A 24,166-nucleotide genomic window follows, 5' to 3' on the forward strand; every position below is an offset into this window, starting at 1 on the left:
AAGTCACTTCCAGTCATGTTCGCTTAAGAGAAGGACTACTTCCCGTGATATCTCAAATTCAACACTTGTAAACACTGCACACAGTAAGATATTGTCTCACCTGTGGAATGGTATTCCCTGCTGCTTGGTTTGGCGTCTCTTTCTTTAGAACTGCGGTTCCCAACCGGGAAGGGGGTTGCCTAAATTATTCTGAAAACATACAAATAACAATTCAATGAAATAAATGACATAAAAGGTTTGAGCAGAAAAGCTGGGGGGGGGGGGGTTTATTAAAAAAATAACGGATAAGCAATAGAAATGGACAGCCTAAAGATAATGATTGAAAATATGGGGTAAGAGTTGAAATTGTTAGTTTGCAGTACGGATGAACAAATAAAATTGTTGGGTAAAAATAATGCATAAACAGTTGAAGCAGATGGCTAAACATTTAAATAAAGTTTAATATATATATATTTGCTAAAAGTATGGCTAGCAGTGGAAATTCTTAGCTGACAATATTGATAAATAGGAGGGAATTGATTAGCTCCCAGTATGGATTAACATTTGAAAGTGTTATCTAAAAGCATAGATTAAGAATTGAGACTGTTCGCCAAAAAGTATCGGTGAACAAGATGAAGCAGTCGGCGAACAGTCTGGATAAACCAGGTGGAGATTGTTCGGGAAAAGCACGGATTGAAAACCGAATTTGTAAGCCAACATCCGAGCTAAACAAGGTGAAATCGTTGGCAGTTAGTAAACGAACTGGTGAAATCGTTACCCTAACAGTATGGTCTTTTAAACCCATTTGAACACGAGCGGTGGTGTGGATGAAAAAGTTTGGAAACCACTGCACACTGCCAAGTAGAAGAAAAAAAAAGAAAAAAAAACAACAGTCCTGCATTTTCTGCTTTTTTTTGAACTGGCGGGACCCGGATGTAATACGGCGGACAATGTGGAGGGCAATACAGGAGATGAGGTATGCGCATGTGTGTACTTCTGTCGCTGTCCTTCGAATGAAACGCCAACATCACCACGCTAACATGATCACAATAACAGAAGTAACATGCCGGTGTAGCGGGTTAACCACGTTGACCACACTTTAGCTTTTATTAAGTGTGTGAAAAATGGTCTAGTTAGCTCTTAACACGAAGCACAGCACATGGGTATTAAAAATTTGAATGGACGAAGAGTTGAACAAAGTGAAATTTTGACTTGATAAAAGGCCACTGCCTGAAAAGTAAAGGGACGACCAAAGTGATTTCTTCTTAAGGAAGAATGTAATGTCAAATTTAATGACAAATGTAAGGGATTCTTAACAAAAAAAATATTATGTTGAAACAAAACAACAACAAAAACTTTTTTTTTTTTTTTTTTTTTTGTGCCGTAAGTCCAGACTGAAATATGTCAGCACGCATAGTGATAACCCTTTTTTTTTTCAGATAATATCAGCTGATATAGGCCTAGTGGTAAGACTCAAGTAACCGCATCTTCTGTGATCAAATGCGTGACGGTCATCTCGCAAAAATTTCCTTCAAGTAATTTCCGTGATAAATGCGCAGACAAGTACAGTCAAACCTAAGTGTGGTTTAGTTGGGGTGATGTGACAGATTTTAGATGAAGTGACTTGAATTTTTCAGCCATCTGCTCAAAAAAAAGTTTTAAACCAACTTGAATATCAAGGACAAACATTATAATATACGATGATGCGCATTTTTGGAGATCTTTAAAAGAAATTAAAAAAAACACTCAAATCCATAAATCTCCACTCTGTGGGAACTATTCTCTGAGGAGCTGCTCTTGTCGGCGTGCGTCTACTCTTGCCTTACCTCTTTCTGCGGTGAAGTGACGCTTATAGGTATGGGAAAGCAGCAGAAATGAGATACGGACCCAGGTCTGCGTTTCAGCACTTCCACCGGCCTCCTCGGGATATTGCTCGAGCCTCTCCGCTGTGAACTACTCAGTCTGGGAACGGTGAAATAGAAACCTTTCAGTATGTTGTGTACATCCTCAGGAGTTGAGGCCCAGAAAACTTGTCTCGGCGTTGTAAAAATTGACAGTAACCGATCCTCTGAAATGTCATTTCTCAGTTTCGCATTTCTGGGATAATGGAAATCAGTACCAGTAACGTCCCAGTGGGCGAAACCTCCAACGTTGTTGGCTGCGAGTGCCTGCCAACAGATGTCTGAATACCTGATACCGACAGCCGTCCTCTGGCTTACCCAAAGGGACCAATCATTCTCAGCAGCCTGTCAGCTTATTATGCTGAATATTCCTGCTGCTTGGTGAAAACAAACCACATGTACCAGAAGCAGGTGTAAATCTCAACACACGCTTTCAAAAAAAAAAAAAGGTGTTTTTCTTTGATGCTGTAACTGCAAAAGAAGTTGGGATCAGATGTTAGATTTCAAACTTTTTTTTTTTTTTTTTTTATCCGCGAGTGAGAAAAATGGGTAAATAAAACTACTGTCTTCAGTCTTCTAGCTCTATTTAAGATCCTTTGGTATACTAATTGTAATAATGTGGGTAAATTTGTGACACAAAACATACCCAGCGTACACTGAATGTTACCCGAATAAACTTGTATTCGTTTAATTACATTGCAAAACAATAAAACCATTACAACAGGTATTAATGTAATATTAACATGGTTATTAACCTTAAGTGGTCTCTTAAATATTTCACAGTTTACTGGATGATTCTGGGATGTTTTAGTTGCATTTACTCCATCAGATCAGCGACTGAGTGTCCGTTTGTAACAAACTGAAGTGTATATATGTATAGTTGTTATTGAAAATACCAGTTTTGTTTAAAAAAAAAAAAAAATTGCACGTAATATCCACTTGATTATCTAATATAATTTTGCACATAATCCATTTTTATTTAATGTGACTAATGTATCTCAAAGTGCAGGAGTCCTTAGCTATAGTTTGCTTTGAGCACCTTGTAGCCTCCACACCCGCCTGACTCCTTTTTCTGTGGTGTCCAGCTCCCTGAACACATTCACATCTCTTGTCTGGTCAAAGTGCTGCAACAATTTCTGGAAAACAGTCACTGGGATGCTGAAGTTGAGGTGCGGGTAGGTCACTCGAGAAGCCAAGTCCTTTGTGTTGCTGGACACGATACCTGCAAAAACAGGAAATAATCAAGACATCCTCTTAAAAATTGCAAATACGGCAGAGCGGACGAAGCGCTCTCATACGCAGAGCTGCCTTTTCTCGACACGGTGTGGGTAACGGGTGTTTTCATTGGTCATCGTGTGCCCCCCGCTGTTCAGAAGGAGTACGTGGTTTCGTGGCCACATTCGTTCCCTTACCCAGCAGCTCTCCTGTGTGTTTCTGCACCACGGCACCCCCGCTGGTCCCTGCTTGTACTGCACAAGTGGTCTGGAGCATGACGGGCTGGCAATTCAAACTAATGGCCTTGGAGAGGACGCCAGAGGTCACGGACGGACCGCAGTGCCGACCCAGCCCCCCGTATCCCACCACGACGACGGGTTCACCTGAAAGCAGAGAAACCAAGCTGAACGCGAGCTCTCTCGGCCAGAAACAGAGTTCTCCTCTGGCACCGAATATGATGCAAAAAAAAAAAAAGTAATTCAACTCTTTCTGCCAAACAAGATTGAAATCCAACCTGGATTGAAAGTCTGCGACATCCGAGGGACCGCGGCTTCAGGGACGGAGAGTCTGAGCTCTACCAGAGCCAGATCATAGGGGGAAGATGCTTTAGTGGAAAACAGGACATCGCCAATGATATTGTGGACTCTGTGGAACAGAAATCGGCACAAATAAAAGAGCAAACATTAGAACAACATATTCTGCACCGTTCATTCGGAGGCATTAAAGCTTGTGAAAAGGCCCTGAACCCACACAGGTGTCTTTAACTATCGGCTGCCTGAGCCTCCCCTCTGGTGGACTTAGTTGGTGGTCGTGACATTAAAAGTACAAACTCATCTACAGCATAAAAACATACAGTGTCGATTCACATATGAAGCAAGGGTGAAGTTTACTTTTTATGTCTGTGACTGAGCCTTCGTGCCGCGTCACTCATGCGAGATAACTTACAGGAGACGGAGGTAGAAGTCCTGTGGAGAGATTTATTTATCACGTTTTCTTTGGGTGATTTTTTTTTTTTTTTTTCCTCCCCCCTCCAAATGAAATCCCATTAAGTACAGCGGATGTGTTTTCGGGAATACCTGGCCGCCTTCGCTTGAAGGTGTTTTGGGATAATAAACGTGCTGCCGTCACCTGTCCCGGTGGTGGAACTTCAGGGTGACCGTAGACCTCCCGTTGACCACGTGCCGGCAAGTCACGACCAGCTGCGAGCTGACGGCAACCCCCGAGCCCCAGAGCTGCCCGCTGTCCACAAAGCACACAGTGGGGTACTCCACGGCTTTCGACCCGTGTGCTGCGGTCAGCATGTGGAGCCCCGCCTCCCCCGGACGGAGCCCCGCCTCCCCCGGACGGAGCCCCGCCTCCCGGAGCGGCTCTTGAGCGCTCGCGCAGCGGACGACGTTCCCGAAGATGGAGTGGACGGAGCAGACGAGGCTGAGGCCGATCCACTCATTCGCCTTCCAGCCGAACGGAGAGACGATGAGCCCGACGAGACGCACGTCGTCCGTGCCTTTCGCCGCAAACAACCCTCCGCCCTCCGTGCCCGGCAGGCAGCGGGCGTCCGTGAGGATCACGGCGTTGTCCTCCCCGGCGAGGTTACTGACGATCCCTCTGCTCAGGGTGCTGATGAAGAGATCCGGGCAGAGCGAGCCAAAAGGTGAGCCGCACGCGACGACCGGGTGGCCTTTCTGGAGAGTCGAGCTGCTCCGCCAAGGGATGGCACCTGAATCCGGGCCGCCGCCGCCGCCGTCGTCCACCGCCGCCTTGAGCACCGCGAACCAGCTCAGGTAGCGGGAATCTCCGATCAGCTCGTCGTCCTCGCCATCACCATGGAAACGCCACTGGTCAGCCTCTCGGAAAACGGCCAGGAAAGCCCGTTTGAACTCCTCGCAGTTCACCAGCATCAGCAACTCGGCCGCGACCTCCCGCCGCCGCCGCCGCGTCGGTTCGCGTCCGGACCGCGCGAACGCCTCTCCCCGCGCGCTCCGGTCGGAGTCCGAGTCTCGCCGGGCCGGAAAGGCCACGCGGATTTGAAGTCCGTCGCTGAAGCTGCGCGGCGTCAGGAACCCGCGGTCCGAGGAGCGGAGCTCTTCGTCGGCGAGAAAGCGCGAGAACGGGAGGCCGGTGCATATAATGGTTCCGGTGTGAGGGTGGACGACGACCCCGCTGCAGCTCGCGGGTTTCTTCGCCGAAAGCGCCTCCGACACCTTGACGACGCAGCAACACCTCTCGACCGCCTTTAACTCCATGCTGTTTGCGGAGCGGGTCGAGTCTAACGGGGTCCGGCAAAACTTTAACACGCTGGGAAAAAAACAACCCCGCGGAAGAAGCCGCGCGTTAAACCTAACGACACACCGGCGGTGAGACAAGGACACAGGCGTCCGTCATCCGGTGACATGTAAACTCCCCAACTTTAAACTATTCTTTTATCGCAAACATTCTTCACGGCTGTATGTCGTAACTTCTATTTGATTTCACTTCCTAGTTGTGTCTCGTTGGTCCACGTGATTGGTTAGAATGTAAATTGTGGGACAGCTCCCCAGCCAATGGGGAACGAGAGGCCGCGACGGTAGTGGCTCGTTTTACTGTACGGCGCGTCCCGTACCGTTGGACTTTTTCTGTTTTGTTACATGTATCTTCGTGATAAATTCACACCAAAATGTTATGGCAATCCTTTTGGATGTACGTGATTGCGTATGTAATTAGTGGTCGAAACACCCTCTGTTTTGCAGACTGGAGTCCCCATTCAGCGCACACGTGAGGTTGTCACCTAATGTCCCATGGGTCATCTGGCAGAAGGGTAGTGAGTACAAACAGTCTCAGAACTTTTTTAAAGTCATAGTTTGGATAATAACCCAGAATTGTGGCATTTGCTGCTCCGTGCAAGTGTAAAACAAATCGCTATTCAAAAGCAGAAAGCAGAACAGTTTCTCTCGGGAGCAAAATGTTACAGAAAAGAAAGCTCTCTGAAACCAGATAGAATATGTCATCAAACTGAACAAATAACTAGAAAAAAGCAACAACAACGAAAAAAAAACAGTTGGTTCATGAGAAGACATATAGTATATATGTGCAGAACGATACACGCATACTAAGCAAATAAATAATAATGACAAAACAAAGTTTAAAGGATTGTCAAAAATATTTATTATGCTAAAACTGAACACGTCTCGTCCAATAAGAATAGAACCTACCTTATCTAACAGGTGCTTTTATGTAACACAAGGCAATGCGATTTTATGAAATATAAATAAGATCTTATACACAAAACAATGTATAATATTGCAATATAAATCCATGCATAAGTTTTGCACACCCTATTTTTAAGCACCACCCAAGTACTCTCATAATATCACCGCATGTCGTGAGCAGCAACTAATCACAAAGTACTCAAGTCATTTCACAGCAATTACCCACCATGACAACAGGTAGTTTGGCATCCTCTCTGCAGATGAGCATGAGTTTTGTTACATCACCTGGCTGTGCTGATACAGTTATCATGTACTGCAATTATTCAACACTGTGTAGTATCAAAAAAAAGCCCACCGTGGCAAAAACAGTCAGTAAATGCACTTGTGGTCACATTCATATAATTGGCTGTAGTTGTAAACCTTTCATTGATTAAAGAAAGCACGTAACAAGGAGAACTGTCAGTGTCAGGCTACTATTAACAAATGAGGCACCGCATTTTTTTGCTGCACTTTCAAGAAAAAAACTTTTCTGTTCTTGGAAACAATTGATGGTACTTTTTAAGTTTCCCATCAGTCGAAAAGAAATCTGATTAATAATGTTTTTTGTGTGCAAAAAAACACAAAGGCTTCAACCATGATCAAGGAAGAGTAACTCCGAGCCTACGGTGTTAACTAAACTGACCTTCACTGTAAATCAACACCGGCAGCCCAAAATAAACCTGGGTCAGAAATCGGTTCACAGCGATGGCATGTTCTACTTGGCAGACAGAATTCCCTGCAGACTTTTAAGTAAAGCAAAAAAAAAAACACAGCATTATTCTCCACACTCAGTCTGAATAAAATATACTCGTGATTCCTAACTTATCTTTGACTTGCTGTGGTGCGACTGATGTGACGCAGGTTTCTTTGAACGCATGAAGAATACAAGGTATAGTAATACAAAAACACGACTTCAAACGTATTTTATACTGGCAGTCAAAGTCCTACATATAATAGATTAAATAAAGTATCCGTATACTGCAGGTAGTTTTGTGTGGAACATCTCTTTGTGTGCACAGACAGCACGGCTATTTAAAGAAGGCGAATCAGTCAATATACTGTGATAGCCAGCGGAAACCGTCTCCGTATCCCTGTCTCTTCAGCACGCTACACATGAACACCTCCATCGGCCTCAAATTCAGCTCCTTCAGTGACACTGTGCCCTGAAAGGAAACAAAAATACACATCCAGAGATACGGCTTTTAATTCACAACCCACCTGTTTCAAAATATTTGTTCTGTATACAACCAATATCCTCAAATCTTAAAACATCCTGCATATACAACACACCGTGGAGCACAGCGTGATATGTGTAGAGCTGGCGCCTGACTTGTGACATGGATCCCTAAAACAGGTCTTTCTGTTGCATCCTCCATCCTTTAAGTCTCTTTCCTCTTTTGTCACAAAAAAAACCAGCAGGTAGTGAACAAGATTTACACTAATGTTGACAACTTTGCATAACACCAGTAATGTGCCAAATGTTGCTCGACAATATTGCCCCACCACTGCCGCTAGGTTTGTCATGACTAGTGGTGACCTACGCACACTTTACAGCTGCCCTACGTAACTCAGATTTGAATTAGGAGTGACAACTTAACTTTGTATCAGAAGGAATAGAAGAGTAAAAATCTGGCCTTTTGACACCTGTGAAGTGCCTTTACCTCACTGTTACTATGCAGTAAAAACGTCTTTGGATGACCAAGCAGCATTCACACAAACGCACTGTTTATTGAAGTCATTAAAGCAAAGTCAGGATGTGATGTGTTGTTGTTTCTACCACATTTGTTTATTACCTTTCCAGTTGTATGTCCTTGAAGCCCAAATAATCCTCTGAGTGCATCCTCACTGATGGCCTCTGGACGGTCTATTTTATTCCCCAGGATGAGAACTGGGATGTTTGAAATGGTTTCATCTGTCAACAGAGCCTACAAACAAGAAGATGTCATATATTGATCGAACAGATCATTCCAATCAGTAAAAACTATAAACAACTGTTTTTTTTTTTTGTGTTAATCTAGAATGAATATAATGAACTCACATCCAGTTCAATTTTTGCCTCTATTAGTCGCTCATGATCAGCGCAATCCACAATGTAGACGATAGCGTTTATGGCTGGGAAGTAATTCTTCCAGATCCTTCGTGCTGTGGGATTTCAGTATTGATGTGACACTGTTGCAAGTGCATGAATACAAATTTCTACGACACAATATTAAGGTCGAGCGGCACATTCCTGACTCCCACCTTGTGTGTGACCTCCGAGGTCAAACGTCGTGAAGGTCATCCCAGCTATGTTCAGCTCCTCAGATGCTGAGGACAGAGGAGAAGCACTGACTTTAGATTCGTTTTGAAGCAAGAAACGCAAGGCTGATCGCTGAACGGACAACGTATCAAATTGCTGAATGTACTTGGGTATAGCGTCGGCACGTGCTGTCCTAGCCTGTCGTCTCGGAGCATGTGCAGGAGCGTTGTTTTTCCGGCATTGTCGAGTCCAAGGAAAATCAGCTTGCCCGTCTTCTTGTACAACCCTGATGACAGAAAGAACCACAGACACAAAATAGTTTTCCTTTTATGTAATTTCAGGATGGGCAAGTTGGAATGCTTCATAGAATAATAATTATGTCAAATTTCTTCACATTGATTGGTATGTTTTGTTTTCACAAATACGGATAAAACCAAATTAAAATTGTGTGTTGTGAGTATTTCGGCTGGAATTGGTGAAATATACCCAAAATGTAAAAGGAAAATACATCTCTAATGATTTAAAAGATCATTTGGCTATTTGTTCTGACAAAAAAAAAAAAAAAATTACATTTTTACTGTTTACAAAAGGTTTGCAGCTTTGCTATGTGTTTTCTGAACTAATATCATAAACGGTAATTCAATTCGTCAGACAAATATTTCGTGCTGTTTTCGGTTGGACGGTACTGATATTTATGTACGGTACCTAGTAGTTGCAAGACGCTGCTGAAGCCCCTGTAGATCCAATCAAATATAAAAGACATTTCTCTCGACTACCTGAAATACAGAAAACTGAAATGATTTATCATGACACATGAAGGAGGAACACAGTGATGCATATAATGTATCAGTCAGTGTTCTGTCATGTTCAAGTAACTGTCAGACATGAACCAAGCCACCTATCGCTCCTTTAAAGACACGAGTAAATGAAAACATGTTGCACGTAACAGAACAGAGTCTATAATACTGTTGCAAAAGGACACCGCTGCGTTGTAGAATCAAGCACTGAGGCTCATTGTAAGTTATTATTCCTGACCCTGGATTACTCTGTTGGTATGTGTAAGCTCTGTGTGATCACAAGTTTTAAAGTACAAAAGGAAAGGAGGTAAACTAAGCAGTGGTGGAAGATGTATTCAGATTCTTTATGAAGTAAGCGTACCAATACAGCAAAGTAATAATACTCTATTACAAGTAAAAGTCCCGCGTGAAAAGTCCCACTAAAGTGAAAAGTACATCAAAGATGTTATTAAAGAATAAAGTAAAAGTATTGGTTTGATCCCTCTGACTGATATATTATCTGACTCATTATATTATTAAACTCAACACACCAGTGTGTAAGCAGTATGTCACTGTTGTAGCTCTTGCAGATGAAGCTAGTTTGAAGTTCTGATACACACATTTTTTATTTTTTTTCATATTTTACTGTAATCTTAGATTTTTGGTGAGATGTTGGATCATTTCAACATTTGGAAGGGAACGAAACTATGGAAGAGGTTTAGAGGGGAAAAACATTATTTGGTGAAAATGTTAACAACCCATAGACATGTGAAATGTGACCCCGACTATTCACTGCTGTTTGTAAGGCATCAGAAGACAAACAGGTTGAAAACCACTTGTTTTAATTTTTTTAACAATGTGTTGTATTTTAAAAGCTCGTCATATGTAACCGTCTTAAAAGCAACTTCACATCGGCCTGTATCAAAGAGATGTGGTGGAGGAGAAACGACAATATTTCCTTCTGAAATGCAGTAAAGTGAAAGTAGCATTAAAGACAAATGCTCAAGTAAAGTACACGTACGTTCAGGACAGCGTTTTTGAATAAATGTACGTCCCATCACTAGGACGGGGAAACAAACAGCCTTTTTAGATGCTGGTTTGATCTGAGAGCTGTTACGCTGATCTTCCTCTGACTATTTTTATGACAGGTTGTGGCAAGGACACTTGATCTTGGTCGTCAGCCCCTGCTTCTCTCCCTGACTCACAAACACCTGTCACTCTCTGTGAACTTCATGGGCTAATCGTGGGGAATACTGAAGCCTCCAGTGACTCAGGGGGGGGGAAATTACCCATTGGTTGATTACTTTATCATAGAGTGTTTTGTGTGGGTCACTTGTAAACACCAAATTCTGTGTATAAAGTGTGGCATTTAATTTCTACATGTATTGATTAAAAACTGTAAGATAATGCTACTCAGTTCTGCTAAGCCAACTCTCCAAAATGTCAGAAATAGCAGCCGGTTAAATCAGTACTCCTTAACGAATATACGTGAATAACACACGAAAAGCCAGCAGGCCACACGACACCAAACTGAGCTGCTCGGAAATAATTGTTCTAGTGATTTCACGGTTACCGCCACGGTCGGCTTCTCGTGTGTAGCTGGTGCTGACAGACATCAGCTGTTACAGACGTAAACAAATTAAGTAAACAACATGAGTGCGCAAACAAGTCCAGACGGACCAAATTAAAACTTTATGATATCAAGAGCGGGCTTCAAAAAAAAGCTGAATTAAATAGACATGTGGAAACTAAAAGAAAGACAACTTAAAACAACATTTGTGGTCTTACCTTGTTCTTCCGAATCAGTGAACTCCTCGTCCGTTGGTTTTTGCTCTTAGTCTGTCCCGTCGACTGACATGCAGCCTGCAATTTTGACAGTTAACCGGAAGTACGTCACGACGACGGCTAATAACGTGCGAGCGGAGGAATATTTCGACAGTGAAATTGAAAACAACCTGGCTTATTTCCTCCATATCAATTCATTCCTAACAAAATAAAAGAAGTAAAAAAAATTTTAGCGTAATATTTATTCCACTGACAAACTCTCCTCAAAGTTTGTGGATGTGATATATCTCCTATATATATATATATATGTATATATATATATATATATGTATAAGTTGTATGTATATATATATATGTATATATGTTGTATGTGTATATATATATATGTATATATATATATATGTATATGTGTATATATATATGTGTGTGTGTGTATGTATATACGTATGTATATATATATATGTGTATATATATATGTATATGTGTATATATATATACATATGTATGTATATACACATATACATATACGCACACACACACATATATATATACATATGCACATACATATATATATATACATATATATATATATATATATATACACATTCCCTTCCTTTATTACTTTACAACTTTTGCTCTATACTCTTTACATAAAGTAGAGTAGCAACAAATAGGAATGTTATAACTCTGTTCTTTAACATATCTGGAAATCTCTCTGCCATTCCCTTTTTTTGCTCCTCTTCTTTTTTTGTCCCCAAAACCTACATTTTTACCACAAGCAGGCACACTTGACTGACAGCACAGTATGTACTTATAGAAAACAAATCTGGTGTTGAGGCCTAATGCACATTTCAATTACTCTAAAACATGTATACATGAAAAGATACTGCATTACTGTACACTTAAAAAATAAAACAAATGGGGGACAATAAACACTAGGTGGCAGCATTATGACAGAGAGAAGTTCAGTTTGGCATAAACTGTTAATGAAGATAAAGCAAATGTCACTTCTTTTCCCTTCTCACTCCAACACCTCCAGTGATTAAATTGACACGTTGATAATTTAACAGAGAAGTTTTATTAAAGCAGTTCAGTTTCATACAGGGCACAAGTATCTACTAGGCACAGTATCTGTAATGTATTCATAACAGCACATCTCCAAAGAGATCTTTGTTAAATAAGTGAAAATTTGTTGGTCAAGACACAAGTACACATGAACTTTTCTCTTCTACAGTATCAAACCACCATCAGTATTTCTCCATCTACAGGGAAACAGCTGACCCCGACCGAACCATCCCGTCATCCTTTTGGGTCCTATAGTGTACGGTCAACTTCAAGTAAGAGCCTTTTCTTCTGATCCAATCCAAACAGCTCCTGGATTACTTCTTCTCAGGGTAGAACCACTTATCAACTGCAAATGAAAACATGACCATCAGTCTCACATCAGATCAGGCAAGTTCAGGAGGAAGTCAGTAATCTGGCAGGAATATTTAAAGGCAGACTACCTGATGAGGGGATAGGCTCTTCCTTTCCACAAGGACATGTCTGAAAATAGAAAAAAACATGAGTTAAAAAAGGCCTTGTGTTGAAATATCTGATGTTATGTGGCAAAATGTAAAGAAATTCGTACTTACCTCGCCAACAGCAGCTTTAGCCTCGTCTGCTGAGCAGCAGCACAGGCTGTCACTGGCGGAGACACACGTGTTTTTGCTGTTTCGTTTAACAAAATAGACATTTATATTAAATACAATCATTTGTAATCAAGATATTTTTTTGCATCTGAAAGTACATTTGTTCTAAAAGCAAAAAGTGTTTCAGCTAAAGTCACTGCAGCAAGAGAGGCAGTGTTTACCAGTTTAGTTCGCCAGCATTTGCCTGTTGGGAAATGAGGGCTTTCCAGAACTTGTGAGTGCTCTTGATTACTTCAATGGCAAAGTCCTGAAACATAAAGTTGAAAGTATGGTTTTCACGATTAATTATATTGTAATTCTCATTCAGGTTTTCCTATGAACTTGACAAAACTGAATTTTCTTGCATGGCAGGTTCACTGTTTGACAGGCAGCAAGGCAACTTATAAGATGCATCTATTTATAGTCTAATAATGACTAAATGAGGTATGTTGGGTGGAGACCTTGTCTTTGAATTCCTCATTGAAGGCAAACCGGTTCTCTGGTTTCCCATCTGGCACTTTGTACTTCCTGAACCAATCGACAGTGGCCTCCAGAAAACCGGGTTTCAGGCGCTGAACATCACTGATGTCTGAACATCAACAGGAACAACAAAACAAGTTAGTAATACGACTGATGCAGCATGGCAGAAAAACTCAAACAGACAAAAAGGGGCTCGAGTAAACGGAGGTGCTTACTGTTCAAGTCGTTTGCTTCAGGATCCTCCACATTGATTGCGATCACTTTCCAATCAGTTTCACCCTCATCGATCATGGCCAGGATCCCGAGTACCTTTACTTTGACTATCTCCCCACGGGAGCACACCTGGACACGACATTTCAGTTTGCATCAGCAGTGTCATTTTGTATGATAGGAATCTGTACAAACATCAAAATCGTGCATGACTTTGACTCTTTCCGGGTGACATAATGTAAAAAACATATAGTTCAGGCTGTAAAATCCTCAGCCAGTATTGTACCTTACTGCCGATTTCACAGACATCAATGGGATCATTGTCACCACAGCAGCCAGTGTCTCCATCTTTGTGTGCTGGATCTTCCCATGTCTAAAACATGACAGCAGAATTAAATGAATCTACTCAACGTTTCCTATTGATCAGCATTAAAACAAATGACCTATGCACACAGTGTCTCAGACAACATACTGACCTGAGGAATGGCTCCGTAGTTCCATATGTAGCCCTTGTGTGGGAAAATATTGGCCACATAACGCAGCTTTCCCTTCTTTATATCTTGCTTGATTGGGTTCAAGAGGTCTTTAGTAGCGATCTAAAAGACAATAGTAATGCTGTTACGATTAAAGAGCCAATCAGTGCTAAAATACCAGTTATCAATCATGTCAAAAAGACATGTATACCTAAATACATATTACATTCACATTGATTATATCATGACACGGATGTGGGTTTACGAAATTAAGACATTATTATAGACACAGGTGTATGAAAACTGACAAAAGCTAAAGTCAAAGCTGCAAAAATCTAATCCAAAAAACTGATGCTCAAAGATCAGAAAAATAGTCTTACCTCCATCTTTGCATTGGTCCATCTTGGTACTTCAACCACCATGTGAAAGATGTTCTATAAGAGAGAACAATCTGTCTGAACATCTTTAAATTACTTAAAATTTACATTTGTACATAACTGTACACACAGAGACAAAATTTGAAACCACATCATCATTATATGAATAAGGAGCTACATTATAGCTCTTAATCAGCAATTACTTTGGGTAAAACACAAATAAGATGAACTGTTTCATGAAGATAAGATCATAGATAATCTGCTGCAATCACAAGGGATATTGACACAGCACTGACAAAATACAGAGTAAAGGTCATTGCCTTGCAAATAGACAATGGCCTTACTATTCTGGAGAGTACTACCTAATGCAATCCATGTCAAAGTAATTGAGATACTGTAGCTACAAGTATTTGTGGCAGAACTGCAGGTGGGATTTAACCAAAAAGTAATTTTAAAGAATATATATTTAATAAGGTAAAGGTGACAGGTGCTTCCTTACCTGACTCTCATCAGCATAGATTGGTATGTCATGAAATGGGGAGATGTACTTTCCTTCAGCATTTTCTGTAAGAGAGTCAGATTGAAAACATGTATTAATATGGCAGGCAGATACAAGTTGCCGTTTTAACTGTTCGATCAACAGCTGAGTGAGCTCTACCAGGAAGAAACAATCCTGATCGCACAGGTTTTCAGCCCTTTGTACTTTCACTTGTCGAAAGCACTGCATAGAATATGCTTCCTGTATTTTTGTCTGTACAGCAACTTTAACATATTCCGACAGATCCGAGACTTGAATTCATCTTTAAAAACTATACACTAAAAAGGAAGCAACACTACGAAATTGTGATAATGTTACTACATGAGGACAAGCAACACTCAATACTTGTTATAATCAAAGAGGGCGTTGTCTCACCAACTCAAACCTTTTATTATTTTAAAGCTGGATGACGTGTTCAATCACCCTTCGAGAATTTCCATAATAATCGACTTCCTTCGATCAAGTTCAGGCAAGAACACTGTTATAATGAAATATACCATTTGTCAGATTCACATCATTCGAGGTGTGACGAGGCAAAAACCGGCGCAACTGGTCGGCGCAACTTAAATGACTCAAAAGGAAACCTCGTGAATATCCAAACAACACGCACATTAACAATGCAAGTACAAAAATTACAGCTGAACATGGTATAAATCAGCAAGAATGAATAAGTGACACGTGGGAGGTTGCAGCTGGCCGGTCGTACGAGGAGAGTCCTCAAAGAGGCAAACAAAGACAAAACTTATTTCATTATATTTCTTTTTACTCACTGAAAAACAAACGGTAGCTCAAGGAGTTTGGGTTTCCCCTCTCTTCCACTGTGAAGCTCATGTTTATATTCAGGTGTGTGATTCTGGGATGAAGGATGGCGGCGGAATAAAGCGACTGAGCTGGCTGCCTTAGTGTAACGTCCTAAAGGGCACCGCGCGTGCGCAGTTTTGCCAATGATGCCTTCACGGGCTATCGGAAAGAGCATTAATAGATGCATTACGTTCTACGTGAACAAGAAGAACGTCTTGATTGTATATAAAACCACGGTTAAAAAACAAAACACATGATGAACGGTAAAGTTACGGCACATGTTGTCATCTGGTTTTATTAAAGTATTAGGCATATTTTGTCACGTACAGAGTCGACAACAATTGTACATTCATCCTGCAGAGGGTCTGAACGACCACACAAACAAAGTATTCACAACATGTTTTGAGACGGTGCAGAAAGTGAGCCGACTTCAGTGACGGTCCGCTTCGCCGTCGTCACATCCGCCCCGCAGCTTGTCGTGCTTCCTGCCTTGCTTTTGAGGGAGGGGACGGTGCTGACGGCTGGGAGGACGAAAGGAGAGACAAGAAAGCTTTTGGGGGGAAGATATAAGAGAGTGGGGAACGGCCCGGGTTTCCACCGTCCGTCGGGAAATAAACACCCCGATTTTTCTGCAGCTGCTGGATTTGTCACCGAATCGGCGCTGAAAATGTCGAGCAGTCGTCAGTTTAGCGAGAGCAGGGCCATCCCGACCAGGACGGTGTTGATCAACGACACAACGCAGCTACCTCATGACTATTGTACCACCCCTGGAGGCACTTTATTCTCTACCACTCCTGGAGGTAAGTTGATGTCCCATCTTCTATATCCTATTTTTTTTTTTTTTTTTAACAAAATGGACGATAATTAGCTTTGTGTGCTGCTTGTGCTGTCAGCTAACCTTTAATTGTTCCTGTCAGTGTGGCCTAGGCTGCCTTGTCATCCCGATCAAAACAAAAACAAAGCTTAGCCCCGCCCCTGTTGCCTCTACATGCTGCCTGATTGGCCGGTTTGCAGCGCAGCGCTTGTGATAGGTTCGGTTGGGTTAGGTAGTTACTTTATTAATCCCCGAGAGGAATTTTTTTTTTCGCTACAGCAGCATACAGGAAGCAATAAGATAGTAATAGAATAATAGAAAGCAATAAAATAGCAGTAAAATGGCAGTGAAAATATAAAATATAAAATGCACAGTATATACAGTAGAGTATATATCTATATATATTATATACAACAACCAAGAACACAGACAACAGTGTTATTGTTGTGTGATGGATTTTGCCGGAGGTGAGTTATTGTACAGTCTTATTGCGGTCGGCAGGAATGATCTCCTGTATTTGTCCTTGTGACAGCGGAGCTGGAGGAGTCTTTTGGAGAAAGTGCTCCGCTGTCCCTGCAGCAGGTGGTGCAATAATTCATTGTTCAGCTGTTACTGTATTTACAGAAGGTGAAACTGTTTATTTGGTAGTTATGTCGAGCGGTATTTTGACAATCGGTAGTTTACAACAAAAAAAAAAAACGATGTGCATCAGCTATGTATCACGTTGCTGGACCTCTGCCAGATGTATGATTCATTCCAGTGAATATAGGCAAATAAGGAAGTGCAGCACTGTGTTGTGTAACCGCCACATTGTGTGCCCGACGTGCATAGGAATAGCAAGACATTTGATTTTTTTTTTTTTTAACGTTCATCATCACTGATGCAATTAATTGTTTTTCTTATGTCACTCAATCATTTCGGCTCTACTGTACATCAAATACACAATTTGAGAATATTTAGATTTGTATTTTTTTTTTCTAGCTGTGGTTTCTGACGGTGATAGAGCAATTGCAGGGAGTAATGTGAAAATATTATATATGAAAAGACCTTATTCAGAGCAGGCATTTTGGTCTGTCACACAGGTGTTGCTCATAAAATGTATTGCTGCATAAAAAAAATTACATAATCGTTATTAATGTTATTAGTTCCGACCGTGTTTTCCTGTCATGAAGTGACATGAAGTCAAAAGGTTTACTGTAAAACCAAAAAATAAACAAAGAGACCTCTGATGCCAGCAATGTTATCAAGACAGAGGTTCACCATAATCATTTAGAGGCAAAAATCTGTACAAGGTAGGCTGATTTCTGACTGGAAAGAAATTTAAAGTGTCTTTTGATTGTACTGTAGAAGTTTGGCCAGTTTTTGACTTTTTCCCAACAGAAACGTGTGCAAAAATAGATATGCAAATAAACTGGAGCTGACAGGGATAGGTGTGTTTTTCTAAAGACTATTTGTTTGAAGGCAGGTAGATGCTTGTAGACAGGGTGAATCAAATCAAGGCCGTTTGGATAAAGGCCAGATTTGGACTCACACACATTTGATTGCAACCATGTCAGATAGTTCTTTAAAAAAAAAAAAAAAGGCCTCGGTAACAAAAACTTGCTGTGTCCTGTTGCAGGAACCCGGATCATCTATGACCGGAAGTTCTTGCTGGACAGGCGTAATTCTCCCATTGCCCAGACTCCCCCAGCTCGCCTGCCTGTCATCCCCGGAGTGACAAGCCAACATGTCCTGAGTGAGAACCAGAAGAATGAAGCCAACAACCACATCAAAAACCATGATGGGAAGCCCCTAACCGGTAAGACTTGTAGTATGGAACGAGTAACCATTCATGTCATAGGATATGTTTCATTTGTACAGTCAGCCTTTATTGTTTCTTAAAGGGAACATTTTGCACTTTTTATGTGGATGTCCACTCCCATGTTGTCCGTAAATGTGCTCAACTGACGGAATCAATTCCTGAGTTTTCCTGCTAGTGGAGCTTCGCTGGTCGTGCTTACATGTAAAAGACAGGAAAGCAGGTGGTTATTGATTAGGAAGTTCCTTGTACGTATATTGTAACGTCAGCAGCTATTCCGAGCACAAAAACTGCTAGTTCAATGTTGCCGTGCATCACCACCCTGCTTCACACGACAAAACAGAGGCCCAATTCCAATCTATACACTCTCACTCCGTACACATGGAGGGTCCGCCACCACTATGTGTCACTCCAAACCAATTGCCCTTAACTGGAAGTGGGTTATGAAGCCCTCAAACACCAAGTCTGTATCGCTGCAGGCTCCCAAGCTAAACTCCCAAAAAGTGCAGCGCCGCTTTTCAGTCCAAGACTAATCCTCCAAATGTGAGTTATGTCCACAGGGTAGTCAGTCAAACAGACATTAGATTAACTATTTTCCTGGACACATGACGGAATTAGAAGTTACATCAAATTTTGGAAACACGCCGTTGTGTACCCGAGGGAATGTGTTTTCAGGAGCTGTGGAGAAAAAAACAAAACAAGAATCTAGTCAGATTAAGAATGGCCACAAAAAAAAGATAATAAAAATAAAAAAAAGTTAATAAAAAATTTTCCCTTTCACAAGCTTACTATGTATAAATGTGCGTCATGTCATTGCCCGTACTCCTACATCGTTCTCAACAGTGTATAAAATGATCTTTCAGATAAATGTTTGGTTAATTATAATATATTTATGAAATATTTTCAGTAAAAAGATTTCCTGTTTCTGTTGGAGAAAGGTGAGGGCGTCCCAAAGCTTGCCGGTGAATTTATACACTCCTCCTAAACTAAGAGATCCTCCACAGCCGCTAGTGTGACTCACACTGATGTGCGCTCCGTCATGGAGTGGGAGGTGTCGGGGTTGAATTGAAATTGGGACATTTTATTAGGTGACAAAAATACGGTCCTGCTGGTTTTACTTGTCTTTTCCAGTTTAAAAAATTTCCCCTTGGGGATTAATAAAGTATATACCTACCTACCTACCTTTATATTTGGTATCTTGAAAAATGGTCTCCATCTCAGTCCAAGTGAGGAGTAAAACTTTCAAGCATTATAATGTCTGACTCTCTCAGTCAGTGTTAGTGACAGCAATCCAAAAAAAAAAAAAAAAAGCCCTCTCTGAAATTCATTGCAGCCGAATGATTCTGTTTCTGCTGGCATTGCATGTCAGTTTGAGCAAAAGCTCCACCAGTCGCTGTTTGCTGTCTGAAGTTCAGTCTCTGGATGTTCTCTCCTGTATATCTAATGTAGCCACAGCATTAACTTCTCTCCGCTTCGTTTCTTCAGCTGTGTACTCCGGTTCATGTCATACATGCTGAATATCAGAGTCTGCTGAAACACTGTAAAATGTATCTTAGTCCATTTTATCCTCTGCACTCCTATTCTGGGATGCCATTTTTGCTGTTGGAAACTAGTTGCAGTGCAGTACAAGAAAAGAGGACAAGGTTTTCTCCTGGTGCTGCATGTAGAGCGCCCCCTGGTGGCCGAGGCAGCTAAATTAACCTGTGGTTCTTCCGGGCCACTGACAATGTCACTGTACACGTCAAATAACGGTGCTGGAGAACGACAGTTCTTGCAGCTGCTTCCCAGAGATACAGAATTTATTGAGGAATACAGTTCCACAATTGACAACATTTCCTATCAACACTTGATTGGACATCCACACAAAAAGTAGTACATTTTGTTCTTCGTGTCATAACACCACATAGTAACCGTGTAAGAATACATCAACCCAGTCGTGAAGGAAATCCTGGAGCTAGTTAGCGTGTGCTGGAAGAAGCCTCAACCCTTGTTGTGTAATTCAAAAAAATAATTTAAAGACACTCGATAAAGAAGAGTGAAATAAAGTAGATGCAGTCAGCACATGTTAGCAGTTCGTCTCTGACAGCATTCGTCTCTGCACCCGAGTTAAACGTGTGCCGGGCTCGCCACAAGGCCGAGCTTGCTTACAATGTTTATTATATTTCCGGGAGGCATTGGGTACATGATATCCACATGTCCGGGGGGTTTCTATGGCAACGGCAGAAGACAAGTCAGCTTCACCTAATAAGGAATTTAGACCATTGAGTCATGGTCACTGCAGAGATCAACCTGAAAGAGGGAAAAACGTCCTTCACTACAGATGTGTCTCAATACCGTTTCTTTTTGGTTTTGTTTTGCTTTCAAGGTGATGACTCTCAGTTTGAAATGGACATCTAACCGACTGGAACCACACCAGCACAAGGAAATGACCTGGCATCACGCGTGCCAGAGGCTTGGCTTGTAGAAACCAATTTCGTGAGCCCTCATCTTTAGCTCTTTGTCTCACTGCTGGATGTAATGTGTGTAAAACCATGGGGATTCAATATATCATACATACAGGTACAGTGTGGCCAACTCTGGAAACTAGTTTTATTTGAATAGATTTCCATGGTTACCAGTTCAAATCAAGAACCACAGAGCAAGGGAGCTGGGCCTCAATATTTTTCACCCAGACAAATTGTCCAGTTATCAGACTTCAGTGCTCATTTTACAGCTTTCTGTGAGCCATGATCCATTAATTCAATTCAATTCAACTTTATTTATATAGCGCCAAATCACAACACGGGTTATTTCATGGCACTTAACACATTAAAGTCCTTACAGCAAGACTTTACAATATTATACAGAGAAACCCAACAATTCAACAATTCCCACATAAGCTAGGAGGGGAAAAAAAACAAAAAAAAACCCCTCCTCTTTAAGGGAGAAAAACATCCAACAGAGGGAAGGAAAAACTCCCTCTTAACAGGAAGAAACCTCCGACAGAACCAGGCTCAGGGGGTGGGCGGCCATCTGCCTCGACCGGTTGGGACAGAGTGAAGTGGTCATTTCTAGTGCTGGCCTTAGAATCAGTCAAAAGCTTTGATATTCATCACAGTCTTTGGTTTTGAAGACCCCTGTAAGCATGTTATTTAAGTGGTTTTGTGTTGTTTTTTTCCCCCGTTTGGTTTTTGGAACTACTTGAAAAGCTCCGCAATCTATTATGAGTTGGACCGTTTAGTTTTCAGTGACGGTATATAAAGGGATGCTGTGTTGTTTATATTTCCCAGTTAGGTGAAGATTTCATGCCATTCCAAGATTTTAAGTTTCCATTACCAACACAAGCCCGCAAGAGTTCCCAGTTTTCAGGGGAAAACGTGTATTTTTAAAATGAATTTTAGGCTGCGATTGAACTGTTTTGTAGTCATCAAATGATTGTATTTCCCACTGTTGCATAAATGCTAATTAGAAATCTGGAAATTTAAAACCAGCTTTTCATTTAAATGTCAGCCCAGTGTAACGCTACCAAGTATAATGGATTCATCACGGCCATGACCTCGCTATGAATTTTATTTACACATTTCTGCTCTGCCAAGAAAAACACTTTAACTTACTTGTTGTGCTGGCAGGAGCCTCATGTTCAGAATTTTAACAATCTAATACTCGGCAGCATTGCCGGCGTTTTTGAACATCCTGGCCAGATCAACGTGAAAATGGTTTTAATATCCCGATGTTAATTTTTGGGTGAGATACAAGAGGAGTTTTGAAAAACTTGAAATAATCTAGATGTTTTATATGCATTTTATTTTTTGAATACAGTTCTTAGTATTGAGGGTATTTGTTTGGGGAATAAGCACTGTCAAGCCTTCGGAATTTGTTCTAGGTGGAAAAGAACCAGAAACCATTGTTTGCGCCAGGCTTGATAGATGCTGTCCCTTAATCTACTAATCTGTCCCCAGTGTCCTTAATCCGTTTTACATTACCTTATTCTCCTCAAGCGTCATGCCCGCCCATGCCTTACTTTACATGAAATGCAGTAACTAAAACTAGGTTCGTTGTCATCAATTTGTACTTTCCAACAGATGTTTATTTTTTCACTGTAACGTTGAACAGGTAACATTGTACTTGGCAATTGAGCAAAAAAAAAAAAAAAATTATGTTTTATTTTCTACATAATTTCCTTCCTCAAAACAGCTGTGAAGTGTGATGGTGTTCGGGTCATTCTGAAATTCAGATGGAAACGTGGTGAGAGCGCCACATAATTATTTTGACCCAATAACAATTTTCTTCCACCACAATCTTGTCTGCTAATTGTACGCTGTACGAGTAGCTGCTCTAAACTTGTTAAATGAATCACCATGAAGTTCCTGTTTTTCGTTGAAGTTTTTTTTCTCTGTATGACTGGAACCACTGAATGATGTCTATCAAAGATTTTTTTTTTTTTTTTTAACCTTTTTGGCTTTGTAATTAACTCTGGCCAAGTTTGGTGACGAATACATCGAGGGGGTTGCTTGAACCCAGTTTGCATTGCACATTTTTTGGCGATAAAAGTCTTTATATTACGGCATTGTAAATCAGATGGCAGATTTATATTTCAAATCCGTTCGGTTTGACAATGAGGGCTTAACATTATGTGTTGAAAGAGATTTGAAACAAATTACAAATGGTATACGTCTTACTGTACCCTTCTGTTACAATTTTAAATAACTTTATTTTAAATGAAACTCCAATGCCAGTGGACACTGTTGCTGCAAGATCAATAAAATTCCATAAAAAAGAAAATATGATTTTGTGTTTTTAATTGTCTCTGTTTTATGTTACTATTTCAGATACTTTAGGCCCATTATTGTGTCTCTGCAAGAGTCTTACCTTTCTCCCATGTTTTTAACACAATGCTCCTCAGTAACACATCAGCTCCACTCTCTTGCACGGCATGAGTCATCATGCCGTGCAAGAGAGTGGAGCTCTTTTTCCACATCTGAAAAGTCACATCACAAGTACTCAATAACTAAAAATAAAGTCTCTGTAAGCATTTTGGTTTCTTTCTCACATGAATTTTCTCATTCATGGTATACTGTTTCCTCAGGCCACCAACTGCTGTGATCTCGATTACAGCCTAATGCATGTGAATTAACTAACTACAGTTACTGACTTGCAGTTTAATGCCTCTGCCAACCAGTCAGGCTACAGTTTACATCCATGATTTGTGATATAGCGATAAAATTGATTTGACTTGACTTTGTTAAGCTTTGTTATTTTACTGTATGGCTACTAAATTACAGTAGGGTGTAAATTTCACTGAGAGACAAAATAAAAACCCGTTAAACTCTGTATGTGTTCACATGTTTGGCCAATAAAGCTGATTCTATGAGAATTGGCTTCATCTACTGTTTTAGCCATGACAGTAGATAATGCATAAAATACAGATGTTGCTGTAAAGAAGCTCCAAGTTCTTAGATGTGGATACTTCACACACACATTCAACCTGACAAAACGGAAGATCTACATAATCACCGTTTCAAGGTAAACACCCATGATTAGTGACATAAATGTAAAATATGGTCTCAAGCTCACTGCAACCTACAACTCCACCGTCAATAAATATTCCTTCAAATGCGACCAAAATTGGATAGTAGATATACGTGTTTTCAAGGGGGTCTGCAGTGATATTAAATATCTTCCTGTAATGTGTAGTGTATGCAAAACTTTTTCAATTTCCCCAAACGTTTCAACTTCACTAAAAGTTGAATCACCATCAACAGGCCGAGGTGGAACCTGAACCATTAATAGCAACCTTGGTGAAGTAGAATCTTTTACCTGTTGAGTTAACCAGACTGTCGGTTGAGTCGCTGGAAGCTCTGAGTGAACTCCTTGAAACACTTTCTCCTGCCGCAATATATTATCTGG

At 41.0% G+C, this 24,166-nt stretch overlaps 4 protein-coding genes across 4 annotated transcripts; 1 reads left to right on the plus strand and 3 right to left on the minus strand.

Moving 5' to 3' along the window:
* Positions 1-2,552: 2,552 nt before the first annotated feature.
* tysnd1 (trypsin like peroxisomal matrix peptidase 1) lies at positions 2,553-5,897 on the minus strand. The gene is made up of 4 exons (XM_069692702.1): positions 4,224-5,897; positions 3,610-3,740; positions 3,293-3,478; positions 2,553-3,102 (listed from the first exon to the last, which is right to left on the minus strand). The coding sequence occupies exons 1-4, from the start codon at positions 5,336-5,338 to the stop codon at positions 2,900-2,902; spliced, it is 1,635 nt and encodes a 544-aa protein (XP_069548803.1). The 5' UTR covers positions 5,339-5,897; the 3' UTR covers positions 2,553-2,899.
* A 322-nt stretch (positions 5,898-6,219) lies between these two features.
* Positions 6,220-11,203, minus strand: sar1ab (secretion associated, Ras related GTPase 1Ab). The gene is made up of 7 exons (XM_069692703.1): positions 11,123-11,203; positions 9,264-9,334; positions 8,725-8,844; positions 8,561-8,626; positions 8,358-8,461; positions 8,113-8,244; positions 6,220-7,482 (listed from the first exon to the last, which is right to left on the minus strand). Exons 2-7 carry the CDS (start codon positions 9,319-9,321, stop codon positions 7,366-7,368), a joined length of 597 nt encoding a protein of 198 aa, XP_069548804.1. The 5' UTR covers positions 9,322-9,334; positions 11,123-11,203; the 3' UTR covers positions 6,220-7,365.
* A 975-nt stretch (positions 11,204-12,178) lies between these two features.
* Positions 12,179-15,794, minus strand: ppa1b (inorganic pyrophosphatase 1b). Its single transcript, XM_069692704.1, has 11 exons — positions 15,638-15,794; positions 14,829-14,893; positions 14,333-14,386; positions 13,956-14,075; positions 13,766-13,852; positions 13,485-13,611; positions 13,251-13,378; positions 12,972-13,057; positions 12,754-12,829; positions 12,625-12,664; positions 12,179-12,530 (listed from the first exon to the last, which is right to left on the minus strand). The coding sequence occupies exons 1-11, from the start codon at positions 15,696-15,698 to the stop codon at positions 12,499-12,501; spliced, it is 876 nt and encodes a 291-aa protein (XP_069548805.1). The 5' UTR covers positions 15,699-15,794; the 3' UTR covers positions 12,179-12,498.
* A 316-nt stretch (positions 15,795-16,110) lies between these two features.
* eif4ebp2 (eukaryotic translation initiation factor 4E binding protein 2) lies at positions 16,111-23,041 on the plus strand. Its single transcript, XM_069692706.1, has 3 exons — positions 16,111-16,468; positions 18,101-18,280; positions 20,646-23,041. The coding sequence occupies exons 1-3, from the start codon at positions 16,336-16,338 to the stop codon at positions 20,675-20,677; spliced, it is 345 nt and encodes a 114-aa protein (XP_069548807.1). The 5' UTR covers positions 16,111-16,335; the 3' UTR covers positions 20,678-23,041.
* The last annotated feature ends 1,125 nt before the right edge of the window (positions 23,042-24,166 follow it).

Source organism: Brachyistius frenatus, unplaced genomic scaffold (genome assembly GCF_029030835.1).
Source record: "Brachyistius frenatus isolate BFR_SWC_R1_liver_20210118 unplaced genomic scaffold, ASM2903083v1 Contig_13, whole genome shotgun sequence".
Lineage (NCBI taxonomy): Eukaryota > Metazoa > Chordata > Actinopteri > Embiotocidae > Brachyistius > Brachyistius frenatus.

What these genes read in the sequence shown, in the direction of transcription:
- tysnd1 (XM_069692702.1), bottom strand. Translation starts at nt 5,338, where the DNA reads ATGGAGTTAAAGGCGGTCGAGAGGTGTTGCTGCGTCGTCAAGGTGTCG. An exon ending in AAGTTCCACCACCGGGACAG is followed by an intron (nt 3,741 to 4,223) that starts GTGACGGCAGCA and finishes TCTGTTCCACAG; the next exon opens with AGTCCACAATATCATTGGCG. An exon ending in ACACACAGGAGAGCTGCTGG is followed by an intron (nt 3,103 to 3,292) that starts GTAAGGGAACGA and finishes CTGTTTTTGCAG; the next exon opens with GTATCGTGTCCAGCAACACA.
- sar1ab (XM_069692703.1), bottom strand. Translation starts at nt 9,321, where the DNA reads ATGTCTTTTATATTTGATTGGATCTACAGGGGCTTCAGCAGCGTCTTG. An exon ending in CGTGCCGACGCTATACCCAA is followed by an intron (nt 8,627 to 8,724) that starts GTACATTCAGCA and finishes CTCTGTCCTCAG; the next exon opens with CATCTGAGGAGCTGAACATA. An exon ending in CCTCGGAGGTCACACACAAG is followed by an intron (nt 8,462 to 8,560) that starts GTGGGAGTCAGG and finishes GAAATCCCACAG; the next exon opens with CACGAAGGATCTGGAAGAAT.
- ppa1b (XM_069692704.1), bottom strand. Translation starts at nt 15,698, where the DNA reads ATGAGCTTCACAGTGGAAGAGAGGGGAAACCCAAACTCCTTGAGCTAC. An exon ending in GAGCTACCGTTTGTTTTTCA is followed by an intron (nt 14,894 to 15,637) that starts GTGAGTAAAAAG and finishes ACTCTCTTACAG; the next exon opens with AAAATGCTGAAGGAAAGTAC. An exon ending in TCTATGCTGATGAGAGTCAG is followed by an intron (nt 14,387 to 14,828) that starts GTAAGGAAGCAC and finishes TCTCTCTTATAG; the next exon opens with AACATCTTTCACATGGTGGT.
- eif4ebp2 (XM_069692706.1), top strand. Translation starts at nt 16,336, where the DNA reads ATGTCGAGCAGTCGTCAGTTTAGCGAGAGCAGGGCCATCCCGACCAGG. An exon ending in ATTCTCTACCACTCCTGGAG is followed by an intron (nt 16,469 to 18,100) that starts GTAAGTTGATGT and finishes GTCCTGTTGCAG; the next exon opens with GAACCCGGATCATCTATGAC. An exon ending in TGATGGGAAGCCCCTAACCG is followed by an intron (nt 18,281 to 20,645) that starts GTAAGACTTGTA and finishes TTTGCTTTCAAG; the next exon opens with GTGATGACTCTCAGTTTGAA.